The sequence below is a fragment of the Cyphomyrmex costatus genome, unplaced genomic scaffold (genome assembly GCF_001594065.2).
Source record: "Cyphomyrmex costatus isolate MS0001 unplaced genomic scaffold, Ccosl1.0 scaffold123, whole genome shotgun sequence".
Lineage (NCBI taxonomy): Eukaryota > Metazoa > Arthropoda > Insecta > Hymenoptera > Formicidae > Cyphomyrmex > Cyphomyrmex costatus.
In genome coordinates this window covers 2499644-2516798 of record NW_017275207.1, presented here as the reverse complement: position 1 = coordinate 2516798, position 17155 = coordinate 2499644, and the positions used below count along the sequence as shown (strand labels likewise).

At 30.4% G+C, this 17155-nt stretch overlaps 1 protein-coding gene across 1 annotated transcript in view; it reads right to left on the bottom strand.

Annotated features, from left to right (window-relative positions):
- Fhos (Formin homology 2 domain containing) overlaps positions 1-17155 on the bottom strand; it is a 174443-nt gene that overhangs the window by 1727 nt on the left and 155561 nt on the right. The window contains exons 19-26 of the mRNA XM_018548389.1: positions 16872-17030; positions 16182-16364; positions 14167-14286; positions 13597-13731; positions 12951-13093; positions 12084-12351; positions 11637-11760; positions 7606-7776 (exon numbers count right to left, since the gene is read on the bottom strand). Of these exons, the coding sequence (XP_018403891.1) occupies positions 7606-7776; positions 11637-11760; positions 12084-12351; positions 12951-13093; positions 13597-13731; positions 14167-14286; positions 16182-16364; positions 16872-17030 (1303 nt within the window). The remainder of the gene's footprint in view (positions 1-7605; positions 7777-11636; positions 11761-12083; positions 12352-12950; positions 13094-13596; positions 13732-14166; positions 14287-16181; positions 16365-16871; positions 17031-17155) is intronic.

Genomic DNA, 17155 nt, shown 5'->3' with positions numbered 1-17155 from the left:
AAAACATGCTGTAAAAATAAAAGAGATAAGGACCAAGTTATAATGGCGATAAAATTTTGATGTCACGTGATCATTTTTATGTTAATTTGTCGCCTACGAGAGATGTTGAAATGTTTTCTGATAGTTCTCTTTCATTAGTCCTTTCATCAGTTCTATACTAATAGTTCTCTTTCATTAATTTGACGTAAAATCGTAGTAAGTTCAACGACGTTTAATTAATAAGCTGCAAGTACATCAGTCAGAACTTCACACATAATCTTTAGGCTTGCGTTGAGACTTCTAAACTTCGATTAATTCGCCGTCAGTAATTGCAGCAATTGTTGCATAAAGAACATTTGTCACTAAATTTCGTTCAGGTTGTTGATCAAATTCTCAATTTATTAAAGGAAAATTCACAATAACTAAACTAAATTATTGTTAATTATTGTTTCTCATGCATCGATTAAAATTCTGGCATAATCAGGTGAGATATTAATAGCAGTATATCGATATACACAAGTGTATATCGGAATTCCGTTACACATGTCGCACTATTTCGATCACGTAAATAATTAACCGAGAGTTAATTTGCTGCTTTGTGTGTAGATTAGTCGACGTGATGGTTTGCCAATATGTCCAATAGCAAACAAACTGTTCGAAATACGGCTACGAAAGCCAACGGTTGTTGGTGGCTGTAGGAAATTACTCTATAATCCATTTGAAATTTCTCCTCCAAAATGATACTAAGCAAATACGTAGCAGTATACATAAAGACGTAATATTTGTATAATTTTGATTTAAATTAAAAAGCAAAAATTAAATAAACATATTTATTGAACGTCAAGAAAAAAAATGCAATACAAAAGTTTCCTTTGACAAAAGAAAAGAGAGAAATATAAATTTTTTTAAATACTATATTCTTTAAAATTATAAAGAAATTGATAGAAAAGAGTAAAAATATTCCATGTACATCTGTTTAATTAATATTCCTTTGTTTACTTTTATTTAAATATTAATTGTTTACTTTTATTTAATTTGTAAAATTTAAGTTTATATACATTATTTTACAAATGTTATAACATGAAAAAATCAATTCGCTCTCTTAATTTAATTTAAGCTTAATTAAATTAATCGATTTATTATTAAAGCTTTTTATTCAAGTTTATTTTCTGAAATATTATAAAATTAATTAATAAAAGTAGAAAGAATACGAAAGAGATTACAGCATACGAAAAAGGTCAATAATTTTAACTGTTTCGAATCCGATACTCACTAGGATTAATCCTGCTTATTAAAGTCAATGACAAATTAGCATTGTCCGGTAATTACGGTTTCATTACGGTTTGCAAACGTGGAATCGATAACACGAACAACCACAATAAACGTGCTGTAAAGTATCTACTACGGAGATAATACCATCGCTGAGGATCCTCGATATCGATAGTACTATATAGTTTCTTTCATCTAATATCGTATAACAAAGGACTCTCGATCACATACTACTAACATTACATACATATATTTTCTTTCTGCAATAATTGCCCGCTTTGATCCTTCTCGTTATATCCTCGTAACCAACACATTTGCGTTTGCAAAGGTATGGAGGGTAAATGGGCAAAAGAGTAAATCTTGTATAATCCTTTTTTTCACGGCAAAAGGTAATGACACTTTAAGTTTAAATGTTTATATTTATTTATTGTAATTAGAGTAATTGAAACAAATATTCTCTTACAATAATTTTATTTAAATATTTATAAAATAATAATTCTTTGTAGTTGTAAGTTGTAAATAGTCAACATGTCACCATGGAAATTCACATAAAATATTTCTCAGAGTGAGCAGCAAGTTCTACGTAAATTACTAAAATATTCATAAATTTTTGCCTTCTTCGTATTACATTCGAGCTGTTAATCTGCTGTCTGCAATTTAAATTTTTTCATGTAAACGATCATACATAAACGGGTAATAATTTTCCATCTCTTTTTTTCCCGTTGTTTGTCGTTGCGAATCGATAGAATTTCGTACCGTGAGGCGTTTCAATTTAATGTTGTTCAGTTAAATTGCTCGTGCTCTGGCGACTTTACAAACATGAAGTCCGCGGGCTGATTATTTGCTGTTACACGTGGCGCACGGATGGTACATATGTGAATGCAAGCAACCTACGCATCGTGCTATTAACGCGTTGTTAATGGAATGTAAACCGATTTTACTGTAACCAGATCTCTCACAGCTTTTATCTATCTTTCCCAACTTTTGAGCGAATTTATAACGATAGCGAGTTGCCAATGTATGAGCAAATGCGATTATGGTATAATACGATATTATATATGTATATTATTATTACATTGTAATAGATTGCCGGTGCTATATTGCCATGACAATTAGTCGTTGAAAATAATATATTAAATTAGAATAAAACTATGTAAAAACATACAATTACAAATTATTTATTTAATATTATATTGTTTGTTAATTGTATATGATATGAACATCAAGTATTAATTTTTTACAATTTTCATTTCATTATTGCGTGGCACTTTAAATTTTCAGCTTTATAATTAAGGAAATTATTACGATTTTAATATTTTTTTTAATTAGCAAATATTGAAATTAATAATATATTAAATTTCGTTAAATAATATAAATCTAATTAAACACTAAATATTAAATATTAAATTTTAATCAATATAGAAACATGCTTAAATTAAAAAACAGAATTATATATACATATTATATACATATTGATAAAATAAATAATTTAAGTATATAATTTTTTATTAAAGAATTATTTCGAACGTAATTCTGAAGATTATAATTATAGTTTTCGTCTTTCAATTTTAATGCTCTTTTCGGCGATACGTTAAGCAATTGTATACATAATGTACGAATATCAAGCCACAGATTGGCGGTTTATATTTGACGTGATGTTAGCATGGTAATCAAAATCATAGTTTATGCTCAAACGATCGTACATTGATAAATCATTTGACGCCAATCCAAGCATGTCGCATCAATAATTTCGCTACGGAATCACGATGTTGAACGAATCGATACGGATATCCTAGCGGAAGCAAAGTCTTCTTGCAAGTCAAACATCAATATTCTTCACGTAATGCCAAAAAAATTAAACGTCTTAAAAACATTAAAAATGAATTTATTTACCTATCGTTTTCGTCAATCTTATATTAAGTTTTCATAGATACACTCAACAAGTCATTTTTTCAATGATTTTATAGTGTATATATTAGATGCCTTTTCCATCAACATCCTCTAAAAACCTTCAAAAATTAATCTAACTTACATTCTTTTTTATAGAAGAAATTGTATAATAACCTTAATCACAAATAATACAGAGCTACATTTTTAAGACAAAAAAATAAAATTAAAAACAATCACCAATGTATACACGTGATATCGAGATATGATAAATTTGAGGATGGCTACAAAAATTAAGTAGATTAAGATTACACGTGGCCGATTTCCATAGAAGTTTACATTTCGATGAGATATAATCAAAATTGCTAAGGATTATATTTATAAATATGCATGCATTCATATATGCATATGAGTGGTAAGAACACTCGTATCGAGCTTTAAATGCTAATAGATGAAAAGCGTGTGGGTTTATACCAGGCGTTGGAAGTTCGCATGCAAGAGGGACACTTGCGTTGCGTAAGTCTCTATTAAGTCGAGAAACTTAGACACCCCAACTCCATTTAGAAAGTAAACTTTTTACTTACCCCTCCACCCCTCTAAAACGAGCGCAATTTAGCCTCACTTATGCATATTATAGGAGACTAAAATTGCATGAAGTTCAAAGCGCACGATCCTAACGTATTCGGTTATCCAAAAGCAAAGTCTCAAAGTTTCCGAATAGCTTTTGGCTTTCCACGAGAAGTCGTAATATATATTTCCTAAATACTTTTCATAGAGAAAACAACTATTATATGACTATTGATTTAATAAAGATTTAAATCAAGTGCAAATTTAAGTAGTCAATCGTTTGTTAAAAAATAGTAACTTATTTTTATGTACACGTATTATAATAATATTTTTGTAATTTAATCCAAAGCGCATGATCAGAATGTACATATTTTCATAAAAGTTGAGATACTATTTATATTGATATTTATTTATACTATTGATATTTATTTATATTAATACCAAGCTTTGATATCATGCTTTAGTAATGATACCATCATTAAAGTCTACTGAATAATTGATTTTCTTTTTAATGATTGCAAATTGAAAAAATGTAAATTAGTGTTAGTATTAACGTAGCAGCATCCTGACATCAAACAAAATTTTATGCAATTTTAACTTTTTTTGTACGATTTTCATTAGGATGTAATTTTAAATAAGATAAAATATAATATATGCGCTTTCAACTAAATTTGTAAATTGAATAAATTAAATAAATTTGAAAAGAATGAAATAGTTTGTTAAGTATCATTGATCTCGCTGTTCGTGTAATTAACAATTTTACTAATAAACATGCCATCAATATATTAGTATACCATAAATATTATAAAACAATTATTATGTTTTGAGTCAAAAGAAATCATGCAAACAGTTACGTCATGCTAGATAAAAGAAAAGATCCGTAAAGAGGAAACTTGAAAAGCACCGAACCTTAATTGCAGAAATCACGTAAACCCTGGCCCATCAGGGTTGATACCCTTCCGGCGTGGTGTTGTTCTCTCGGGTGCGCGATCGCTTCACTGTCGGACAGAAAGAAAAGAGACGCAAGAACGCTAGGCCACCCCGTTAGCAAGCTTTGCCGTTAATCTTAACTAAAGTTATTGGAGCGTGCCCAAGTTTTGTGTTAGAAATAATCTTTGAATCTACTTCGTAGATCATTGAACATGAAGGTGAAATGAGACCATCACCGTAGGTTCCGTGATTTAATCAGAGAAGGGATAACTGAACGTAGAATGGATCGGGACAAGACGAAGAGGAAAAGCAGGATGGACTCTCCACCCCCGAGATATATCTTTGGAAAGTTAGGCCGAACATGCTGTCGTAACGATAAGTGTTATTCCTTATTCTCTTTTTTACAGTTACTTTTTAATTTATCTCAAAGTTTACATGCTTTTGAATTTACTATATTACGTGACGGGCTGTAATTTGCAAAACACAGTATCTTACTAATGTTACTAATATCTTAAGATTCTTTCAAAATTTTAACAACAATAAAAAATTTCCAAATACTTATTATAAATCTAAAACTATAAAGATGTATAACCTCCGCAAAAAGTGACTAAAAGTGGAAATTTATACATTCCGTATATAAACAAATGTTACGTATAAAACAGTTCGATATAAAATCAATACTTATATTTATAACAATACGATTATGGTCTAAATTTTCTCATTTATGTTAATTACTTTTTAAAAACATGCCCGTTTGACTAAAATAGTTCTTTGATCCAGATTTTAAATCATCATCAAATTTTTTATATTATTATACTTTAAATGTAATATAGATAAATATGTAATATAGATAAATAATAATTTTTAAACACGTTCTTAAATCATGTAATGAATAATAGTATTACATAAACATGCTAAAAAATTTGAAATTCTAGTATAGAAAATTATTTATAGTATGGCAAAGTATAAATCGCTTAAAGCTAAATACACCGTTTCCTCTGAATAATAGTAAAACAAGGCTACGTGTTCGACGCGCTTGGACGCGTACTGAACCGGCTTATCATAAGTATCGCGAGAGAAAAGATTGACCAAGTCACTCGTTGATCGGATTATGGGGAGATTTACGCGCTATCGGTCCAGTGAAGGATTATTTCAACTTCCTGCTGAGATCGATCACTGGCCTGGTAAAATAGAAACGGAAAAACGCTACAATCTACTCGTATTATGCTACGTTATGTTATCTCGATATCAGATTTACTACTGCATTTTTCGTTACCAGATTTCCAACCATATTCGCGCATGCATTCTACTCTAATAACTGCATTGTTCGGCAAAATTTCTTTTACATTTGGTAAGAATTTCATCGAAATTTTGCGCATTGTCTGTGTTTCTCCACTTTGTATAGCGTTTCGTGAGATTTATACTAAATTTCAAAGACGTGTTTTCTTTAAAAGACTTTTCATCGACGATTTTATTTTTTTTCTCAACACAAGACTTTAATTAAATTATCAAAATATTCAAAGTGAAGGTGACTTTCATATCTTTTTGACGCCTTCACGTAGAAAAAAAACGAGGTAACAAAAACATGTCCCCCTCCGAACCAAACAATTTCTTCCTTAGACATTTTCGCGTATCATTAACGGTAACGGAGATATTGTATTGTAACAGAATTACTGGGACACCCTGTGTATGTATAAGTATATTAGATATAACCATATTCTTTCTCGTTATATTATATGTTTTATATTGTCATAATTTAAGCATTATTATTATATATTATTTTATATTACATATTTCCACATCTACTTTGAAAGCACCGTCTGAATCATCTTATCCTAAAGAATGAAATCGTATAGTACAAGGCATTAATGTTAAACTTCGATCAGTTGTAATAACAGCAGTTGAGATAGCATAAATGAGCATGGACATTAAAGTAAAGATAGGCTGCGGTGCTAATAAAGTGCATGGAAAGTATAAGATAGATCGAATATCGACGACACACGTACGATCGCATGTTCGATCTAGGGCGTCGACGCCGACATCTCCAAACTTCTCGTTTATCGATCGACTCTGGTAACCTCATAGCTCTATCTGTGGACCAACCGTTATCAATAATGTATACTTCACACCGAATAATTCAAGACTCTCGTGGCGTTGGAAGTTATTGGAAAATTCTGTGGTTAACGCCCAGTACCTTCTGTTACCAATAAAACTTTAATGGCAAATTTTCACGCTACTTATAAATTTTTGTTTCATTATATGTAGCAAAATGTACCCTTTTTCCTTCCCTTTCTCTCTTTTTCTCATCTTTCTAATCTATTTTATGTAATATTAAAATAATACTGAGCTACTATAAAATAAAAACTAACGCAATTAACATACAGGAACAGGTATATGCATCATTTTTACTAGTATAATTTTTCTCATCCACGATAATGCGCATAATGTACAAAAAATTATGCAAAGGAGAGATACAAATTTGATGCAATTATTCTTGTTTTAATTTATTATTAATTCTACATTGTGTGAGGATGGCTAAAATTTGATCCGAAACGTTCGGTTTATTGTATTATCTAATTCATTAAATTATTAAAGAGTTTATTATATTATTCCAACTACGTACTGATTATTGATTTTTACCCGTTTTTTCTTTCCTTTTTTTTCATATGTTAAATTATCGAGAGTTCTTATTATTGCGGATTACATTTACTAATAATATTACAAGAATTTTGACTATGTAGTAATTTGCGTCTTTTAAAGTCTTTAATTATCACACTCTAATTACGTAACGCAATGCATTTAAGAAATTGATAGATTTCGCAATAAAATATTTACGTTGTGTCCATAAACAGATATGCTATAATTTAGGAATTTAATAAATTATATCGATTAATAATCAATTCCTCGACCAGAAATCGTTCGATAATGATAGGAGAGGAGAATCTGGGTGCATGGTGCTGGGATCACACTTACAAGACTTACGATCGGCGTGTCTGGTCCTTTTGCGTTCGCGTGGCGTGGTTCTGGTGGCAGGCGTTTTTGTTGCGGTTTTCACCAGAGATTCCAATAATTCGTCCACTCCATCAGCTAAATTACCGTTGGTGCTTTCGTCCCTGAGGACTGGACCCAGTGAAATTATACGTCCTAAGACATAATAATATTTTCTACTGCTTTATGAATACATTTCAAAATTTCTTTGTACCAGCTTTATTTTCAAAATAGCATATATATATATATATATGTATACTGTGTAGCTCTGCATTATTTATAAATATACATTGCATGTATTAACAGATTAGGTATCGTATGAAACATTAATTTTAAATTAATTAAATTTTGTATTCATTTTTAAAAATTTATTTAGACTAAAGAGATGACAATACAAGTTAATGTCATTATTACTGATTCCAATTATTGTGATCAACTAAATACAATTTCTTTACTTATAAGATACATTTATCTGTTTATTCATAGAAAATAAGCTCAAAAAGGAAAATGTGTTTAAGCAAAGACAATCCTTTGTAGAAAGTCGTGTATCCAAAAGATTCTTCTTCCACATCGTCTCACTATTTCATTCCTTACAATCACCACATCTAGTCCGCAGGGCAGAAACTTCGAAACTGTCAAATACACAGAATTTCTTCCAGAGCTTCTTTCAAACTCGTCCCAGAAAAGCTAACGTTAGAGGCAGTTCTGTACATTCTCGATACAAGAGGACTGTGGAAAAAGAGACGAAGTAGGAAGAGGATGAGAGGGTGGTAATAGAATTTTCATGAACGAAACGAAAAGAGGAAGGAAGAGATCCTTAAGTCTCGCCTATTACACGTTCTTTGACGGTCGTAGATCAATCTAGACAATTCATTTTCGTGGTTGCTCTACCATAAGGAATATTAAACGCTTTCAAATGGCTTCCTGCTCGTTGATCTGATCTGCAGACTCTGATGATGTATCCTACTTAACATACTCGTTGCATAAGCAATTGAAGAATTATGCAACAAATTTCTAATTAAGAATAAATCAAGAAATTTTGTAATTACTTAACATTAATTGTTAAAATACACTTAGTGAAAACAATACAATCATGAAGTAGTATTTAATAACTAAATATAAATGAAATATTTCCGTCTTATATTTGTTATTTAATTTTACATTTCAATTTTTTTAAAAATTGAAAAACATAAAAATTTTATCATTAATATTATTTTAAAAACTTTCTTATAACTTTTAATAATGTTCAATCCATTCTTTTTGTAAATATAAAAAAGCTATTTTAAAAAAATATGAATATTTTTGCAACATTTTTATTCAAAAAAGTTCAAGAAATTTCAAACTTCTCGTAATAATCAATTACCAAATTTTATTTAGTTATACTAGAATGCTATAATAGAAATGATATGAAAGAAATCAAAATAAAGTTAACAACTGTGTTTAATGATTAATTATATTTAATAGTTCCTAGTATTGTATTATTCAGTAAATTGTTAAAATAAATTATCGCGCATTGTCCACGATCCTTGTCGCACAACTTGCGAGACTTTCTCAGTTGTTGAACTGGAGGGCTATCATATCCAGCTGGAAACGCTAGCACGACTTAGACGGGACGTTTAGATACTTTATGTCGTGGCATACACGGGAATAAAGGAGAGAAAAGTTATGATGGCCGCAGCTATGGTAATGCACGTGGGTGGTTGGGTTTACGAGCCGGATGGGCACCAACCACTTGGTTCCTTGAGTTGGCCCAATCCTCCTCTCAGCGCGAAAGCAGGAATAAAAATTCCACGTTTCCCCAAGAAAGAGGTGATCCGCAGTTACAACGTAATATCAGTCTTACAAGATCCAGAACATATCAGTCGTTTCTGTTGAATTTTTTTCAAGGTGGCTTTGCCGTAGATTTTGATTGTACGTATAATGACAATGGGTCTTCATTATTTTAAATAAATATATTTTCAAGCAGATTGATAAATCTAATATCAAATTATTTTATTGTAGAATTTATTGCAATGAAATAAAATCATATAAAAAAATATTCCAGTTTTCAAATATTCAATTAAAGAAAATGCCTAACCATAGAATAGTTTCCAATAATTTTAAAGTAAAAGTATATTTATTTATATAAACACATTAATTTTGTATTATCTTAATCTGTAATGAATTGTAACGTGATTAATTTCTAACAAATAACTAAATTTAATTTTTCGATTATTATACTTATTATTAATGATTATGAAAGTCCAAATTCCAGCAATTAACTTTAAAAGTAAGTCAATTCAAAATATTTTTAACATAAGAAAATACTGACTCCCTAATTATATTTTCATTGAATATTTATTCATATAAATAATAAATACGATAGCAGGTTCGTACAGAAACTTTCGTAGAAAAAGAAAATTGGCATGAAGAAAGTACGGAAGATAACAAGTTTGTGAACAATGTTACAATAAAACTTATAACATCGAGTCCAATAGAATTCTTTCGAACAAATTCAAGGAATAAATTTCTTAGAGGCTGTTATTTACGCGATACTTTTTCGCGCCGACTCGAATAATATCCACGTCGCTTCGAATATTCCCTCTGGAAGTTAACTACTTTTACAGTCTGCCCTCTTGAGGCAAAGTTATCATCTTATGTAGCGCGCGTAAAGCGCAATAAAGAATGAGTAAAACAAAATTCTACTCAAGTTGAAATTTTTCTCTCATGAATATCGAATTTATGAAGCAACACCGTCGATGGCGTTCTACCTTAACGCCTCTCGCAACTGAATGATAATGCTACTTACTGTCAAGTTACATTTATGGCTTAACGGTACAGTAGATATATACAATCTCGAACATCATTGCGAATTTTGGGCGAGAAAATTTCGAATCGCATAAAAGAGAAACTTGTACGAGTATCCCCGTGCAATAGCAATAAAGATAACGAACGCGGGCTTATGCGAGTCGGTAAGTTTCACATTCGACTAGTAAATACAGAGGAAGAAGAAAAGAAAAGAAAAAAAAAACGGAACTGTGTGTCCGCGAACGCATCGTATAATCACAAAGACGGCAATGCATTTACTTCTCGTTTTCCGGTAATGTCGTCAAATGACCCGACGCTATCCTTAAATCTTGTCTGCAAGAGCCGCTGCTTAAGGGCGACATTTATCTCGCGCGCGTCGCCGCCACCACCGAGCTGGAACATTACGGAGATGAAGAGAAATTCTCGCACTTTGTTCTTATCCGCGGTGGAATAGCCGACGCGGCCGTCGTCTTTTAGAGTGCGTTATTTTCACGCAGGTTAAATGTGAGGCTAAATAGAGGCTAGAGAATCTCAGTCATATTACATCGAGATCGTTCGCTACGATCGAATCTCGTCCGTCCAATTGCAAAAATGAGAACACTCAACTTTGTGTTTCTTATTTAATTCATAAATTAAAACATAAAATTTTTAACGCAAAGAAAAATTGATAAAACAAGTTTCATAAAAAAATATTGATAAATAAAAATTTTTTTAATTATTAAATCTGGTAGTCGGTTTAATGACATTAACATGTGCATATTTTGTACGAATGAGTAGCCAAAATGCAAAAATGTAAAAATATTTTTAATAAGATATTGAATCCCTTGAACTCCAACGCCTCTGTTGTATAATAAATTGAATATTTTAAAACATATATACAAACATTTATATATATAAAATCAAAGCAGAAAAGTGAGTAAAGTTATAAAAAGAAATTAAATATATACTTCATACTCTGACTAATTTAGAGATTTACTAATTTTTTTATTTTTATTTATTATTAACTTTTCCCGAAACTCATTTTTTGCCAATTTTCTCTCTCTCTCTCTCTCTCTCTCTCTCTCTCTCTCTTTGTGTTTAAAATTTTATATTTTATTTAACTGCATATATTTACTAAATAAAAGTTATTTATTATGATAAAAATAAAGTTAACCAATACAAGGATATAATGCTAGAACAGGAAAGAGAAACATCTAGGAACATGTAGAAAAAGATCTGACAAAACTTACCGTCTTTCTTCTGTCTTCTCCATGGTAAAGTGCCGTGGATACTCTCGACATCGGAAATGTCACTGCCAAGTAGTTGTCTGAGTTCCGCGTCCGCTCGATCCTCTTTTGTACGAAATTTGCCAACCTGTAATAAAAACATCAAGATTTTAAACTTGCAAAAGATGCGTGCAAAATTGTAAGAAAACAATATATTGTAAAGTAAAAATAAATTAAATTGCTTTATTCACATATAAATGATATATTTAAAAAATAGCTTTATACTGTTATATCAATATTACAAAATAGCAAGTAAATATACAAATCAAAGAGAAAAGATTTAACACTTTCTACGCTAATTAATATTTGCGATTAATATTATGTAAACTAATCTAACTCAATATAAATACATAAATTTAGTGGATGAAATTCGCTATGATGGTTTTCAACGAAAGATATAAAATGACTTACTTCTGTTATCATCTTTCCTCTAGTTTTATTGCGTTCTCGATGATTGGCTTTCTTCTCGAGCTGCTGTATCACTCGTTCCCTAGTGGTTCTGTACTCCAGAGCAAATTCGGACACAATCCTGCAAAACTCGTTTGGCTTTGTGTCTTGTATCCTGTGCAGTGGTATACCCAGCCACAGAATGAATTTGCGGAAACGGTTTATGATACGTCTGTGAACGATGTCTAAGACGATTATCCTTTCGGCGCAATCAGCAAGGAAATCAGACATCCTGCGTTATAAAAATAAAATAATAATGTATTCTTTAGAAGAATATATGTTTCAGCGAGTAACTATGAAACATATCAATAAAATTTTTTTAAAATTCTTTATTAATAAAATAATTCAATAAAGACATAAAAATATTGACCAGAAAAATGTATGCATGTATCGAATATGCATATACGTGTTATTTTTTTGTTACTAAACAATATCTTTGACTTAGATACTGGAAATTTTCAGAATATGTGAAAAGTGTTTAAAGAAAAAAGCGTTTAAAGAATAAAAATTTTTAAATTAGTAATTTTAAAAACCCCGTAAAAAAGATTAAATGTGTAAGACCATTGAGAGAATGCAAGTGTAGCGCGAATGATTGCAAGCAAAAGGAACAAAGGAAAAGACTCGTGGGAGGAGAAAATGTCCGTTCAGTAATTAATGGAAGCTCCACTTGGATGGCAGCCAGTTTCACTTAAAAAAAAAACTCTATCCCGAATTTATCGAAGCCACTCGGGACTTCTTAAACACAAACACTTAGAAAGAGGAAAACGCAGAAGAGAAAGAATCTCAGAAATTGGTTCGGGGGCTAAGAAACTCGGCGGGAATTATACTCACTTGACCTTCATCATCGTCGAACCATCGTGTTTTGCAATGAGCTTGAGATGGTCCCAAGACGCTTTGCACTCGCTCTCGAGTTTCGCGATGTTCGCCGCTAGCTCATCGAAATCGATTTTCGAGACTCTTGTTACCGCACCAATCTGAAAGCAGAACCGCATTGGCGTTGTCGAGAAAACTATACCAAATGTCTTCAAGAAACATACAAAAAGATTAACATAGTTTAAAATTTATCTGAGAGAGATACATAAAAGTATTTGCTTCTTTCGTTACTTGATATTATTTCTTCAATAAACTTTTTTTTTATATAAATCGTGTGTTTCCAGTTAAAATATTGTATTCATACGTAAATTGTGTATGAAAATTATAATTACATCTTGTTTCTATTTAACTAATTTATATCTTTTAATTTATCTTATTAAAAATACATTATTAATCTTTAATATTACGTATCTGAAGATTATCATCAATAAAATATGGATGAGAAAAAAAATTGTGTTGGAATAAAAATGAAATCACGCAATAAAAGATTTCAAAGAGCACGAACAAATATGTGAACTTAGTTTCAATTTCATAAATAGCACAACCGTGATATCACGACAAAGTAATGTTCTCTCTAGTTTTGATCGTACTAACTGACTCTTACTTCAGAATAGAGATCCGTAGAATCCGGAAACTTCTCCATCACCATGTGGCAAAGATGATGAAGCAACGAGTGCTTGTGAACCGTATCCTTCACTTCAGGTACTTTGACGAGGTATTCTAGTTGAAAGCCCTTCACCTGAAAAAGGATGAAGTCTTCACGTCGCGACACGACGCCCGGAAAAATAGCGCGTCTCATTTTGACGCTCGTAAATATTTAGATTTATTTATAGACTTTTTATATTATATGATAGAGACATTTTTATAAAATAATTGCGTCGCTTAAAAATTAATCTAATGCAAATCTACCTGCTGGAAAATACATTAGAACTTTTTTAATACAGTGGATATTCCGTCAAAACTTCCGAAAATTTCGACGCTATTCCGAGGATAAATAGCGAACCGTGATTGCAGTAAAACTCCGTATTAAACCGAGATTGTTTTCAGAAAAATGTGGCAGCCAGCCAAGTAGCATGGAAGGCATCCTACCCGACCAGCAGTTAGAACTAAATTATCGATATCGTCAGGTTTTGAACTGTTACGATCTCTTATTTGGCTGGCATTCAATACCTACTTCATTTCCGTTGAGGAATATCCCGATCGAAAGGAGTGTGCTTAGAATCCCACGGAACGTTTTATTTACTCGCAAGGTCTCCATACCCTGTTTTAAATCCATTAAAGGATCTGCAATTTCCTAGAAATTATAAAAATCAACTCATTTTTATTTTTTCCCGCAAAACTCATGATTTATATAATTGATTTTCATAAACATGTATGTCAGTTGCATGGAAATTGAAAGAAACCATTATATTCATAGATTATCATATTTTAACCAAAAACGAAAACTACAATAAAAACCATTTTTATACAAATATTTTTATAATGTTTAAGTTTAAAAGAATTTTTTTCAAAGTCCGTACATATTAAATCTATTAGAGACATTTTAATCAGACATTGTGGACATGAGGCCGTGTTTTATGCAGGATTTCTAGTTTTATCAAAATCTCAAGGGAGAAAGATATACATTTACTATTTTTTCTCTTGCTCTTCCTACTCGATCTTTTTTAATCTCTTTCTTTCCTCTGAGTAATTGTTAAAATATGGCGGATTATTCAAAGTGGCTATTTCGTGTCTTAGCTCTAATTAGATCTCTAAAATCTATATAATTTAAAAGCATAAAAATAACAAAATAGCTAAAATGTACAATAATATAACTATTACAATTTTAAACTCAACATTTAAATTTAAAATTAAAATTTTTTGTTTTATTATCTACTTAGTAATATGAATTAAAAAAAGTTTTTATTAATTCTTTATCGATATTAACTTTGCAAGGATTTCTGAATTAATCGATTTGATTGAGAAATAACGTATTGCAAACATATACACGTGGATACAAAATAATTCGCATTTCCCGACACAAATTATTTCACGCTTCAGTTACAGTCTGGCGATGCCAAGAAGATCAGGTCGTCGAGTGACCTCTCTTCGAGTACAATATCGGAATTTGCCATTTTGTCGTTGAAGAAATGCGCCGAGAGAATGCTCTTCTACCTACTAACTTCCTCTCCTACATTGCTAACATTCCTTTCCATCGTCTTGATACTTGCGATAAAATCCACGCGCGAAATCAAAGAGAAAAGAAGAAAAGAAATATAAAAAGCCAATTTAATTATTATTATGTATTAGTGTATTCAATTTTGTAGTTTTCAACAAATACAAATATAATTTTAAATCGAAATTACGTAATCTACAATATATTATACTTTATTTACAAATATATATATTTTCTTTGCCCTCTATCTCATAATATGGAATGAAATTCATGGTGTAATAAAGTTACAGGCTAAACATGATAAATACGAGTTGAATTCATAGAAAAAATTCTATTTTGAATTGTTAAAAAAATTATATCTAGAAACTCTTAAAAATTCCACTTTCTTATTAGCTTTTCGTTTTTACATCATAAAGTTTATATGTAAAAATATATATTCACAAAAAGTAATCAAATTGTATCATATATTATTGTTAGAAATAATATTAGATATTATTGTTGAGAATATTTGATATTTTATTAAAAAATTAATATTTTCGAATTTTTGTTTTAAAATTTTATCATGGTACCATTGGCTCTCAGACAATCACTAAAGAAAGATTGAGTATATTATTAGAAACTGTTGATGCGCGAACGATCTTATCTCTAACAGTAACACGCACGATAATAAATTAAATCGTAAGGCAAGAGATTAGAATCAAGTTTTATTTAGAAAGAACATAAAAGAAAAAATGTATATTGTTTTCTAAAAACAAAGTTGAAGTTATGAGTACTATCTCTATTGATGAATTAACTTCTTTTTATCACATTAAAATTTAAATTTTAATTAAACAATCTTTTACTAAACAATAATGCGTAATATTTTACTTAAAAAAGCATTTAGTTATAAATTCGACACCATGGAACAGTAAATTTTCCTATTGCAAATAATTCTATATACAAAATTGACAGTTAAAAACAGAAATTTAAAAAATTTACTGTTAAATTGTGTGTTTACTTAAAAAAAAAAAACATAATATAATATTAAGACTTACTTTCTCGGAGTTTTCGAAGTCTAGCTTGAATGCCCATAGCTTGAGCCTTGCTGGCAATTCCGAGATAGAGGTCAAAGTTAGAAGGAACTGTTCGGCCGATCCTAAGGGAAGGTCAGGATTGGCAGCCTGTGCCTCTTGTATCCTGGACTTTTCTTCTTTAGTAGGTAACATCGTCAGAAGTTTCTGTTGAGGGGGTGTTGGAACAAGGAAGGAAATAAACGAAAAAAAGAAGTCAATCCAAAATTAAAGAAATTAGAATAAACTCGAAAACTAGAATATATTAGTGCATTTCAACTAAACATTATAGGATTGATCGTCAACAAAACATTAAATTTTTCAAAGCTTTCTACATATATTAGTCAATAAATTAAAGTAGGATTGACGTAATTTATGCAAATAAAGTTAAAAAATCGGTTAAAATATACTTTAAGTAGACACTACACAATTTAAATAAATAAAGAGTGAAAAATAATGACAATTAACATTGTTAAAATTTTTGAATAATTTCCATTTCCTCAAAAAATATCAAAACTGTCAAAATTTACTATATATACTCGAATTTTTCTTTTCAAAGGTAGCATTGTATCTGTATGTAGAAATATAAGAAATATTTTCTAATCTTTTCAGCAGTTTTCGAATGCTATGAAAAATAGAAATTAAAGGTAAAAAATTAAATAGTCATATTCTTACCTCGATACCCTCTCTATTCATAATTGTTGCGTCCATTTTCAAAATTGCAGTCTTGATGGATCTTGGCGGAGGCAGTTTCGTCATACCAATGTTGATGGCATTTGATCTTTTATGATTTAGCACAATAATTTCCTTGTTCTTGTTCATCTCCTGCTGCTTCTGTTTGTCAATAACAAACAAAAAATTTTCGATTATATCAAAATATTTGCCGGTGATATAACTTCAATATTCTCTTCGTTATTACTTTGTAGCACTTGAAGTTATCGCAGTACGATTAGTATTTT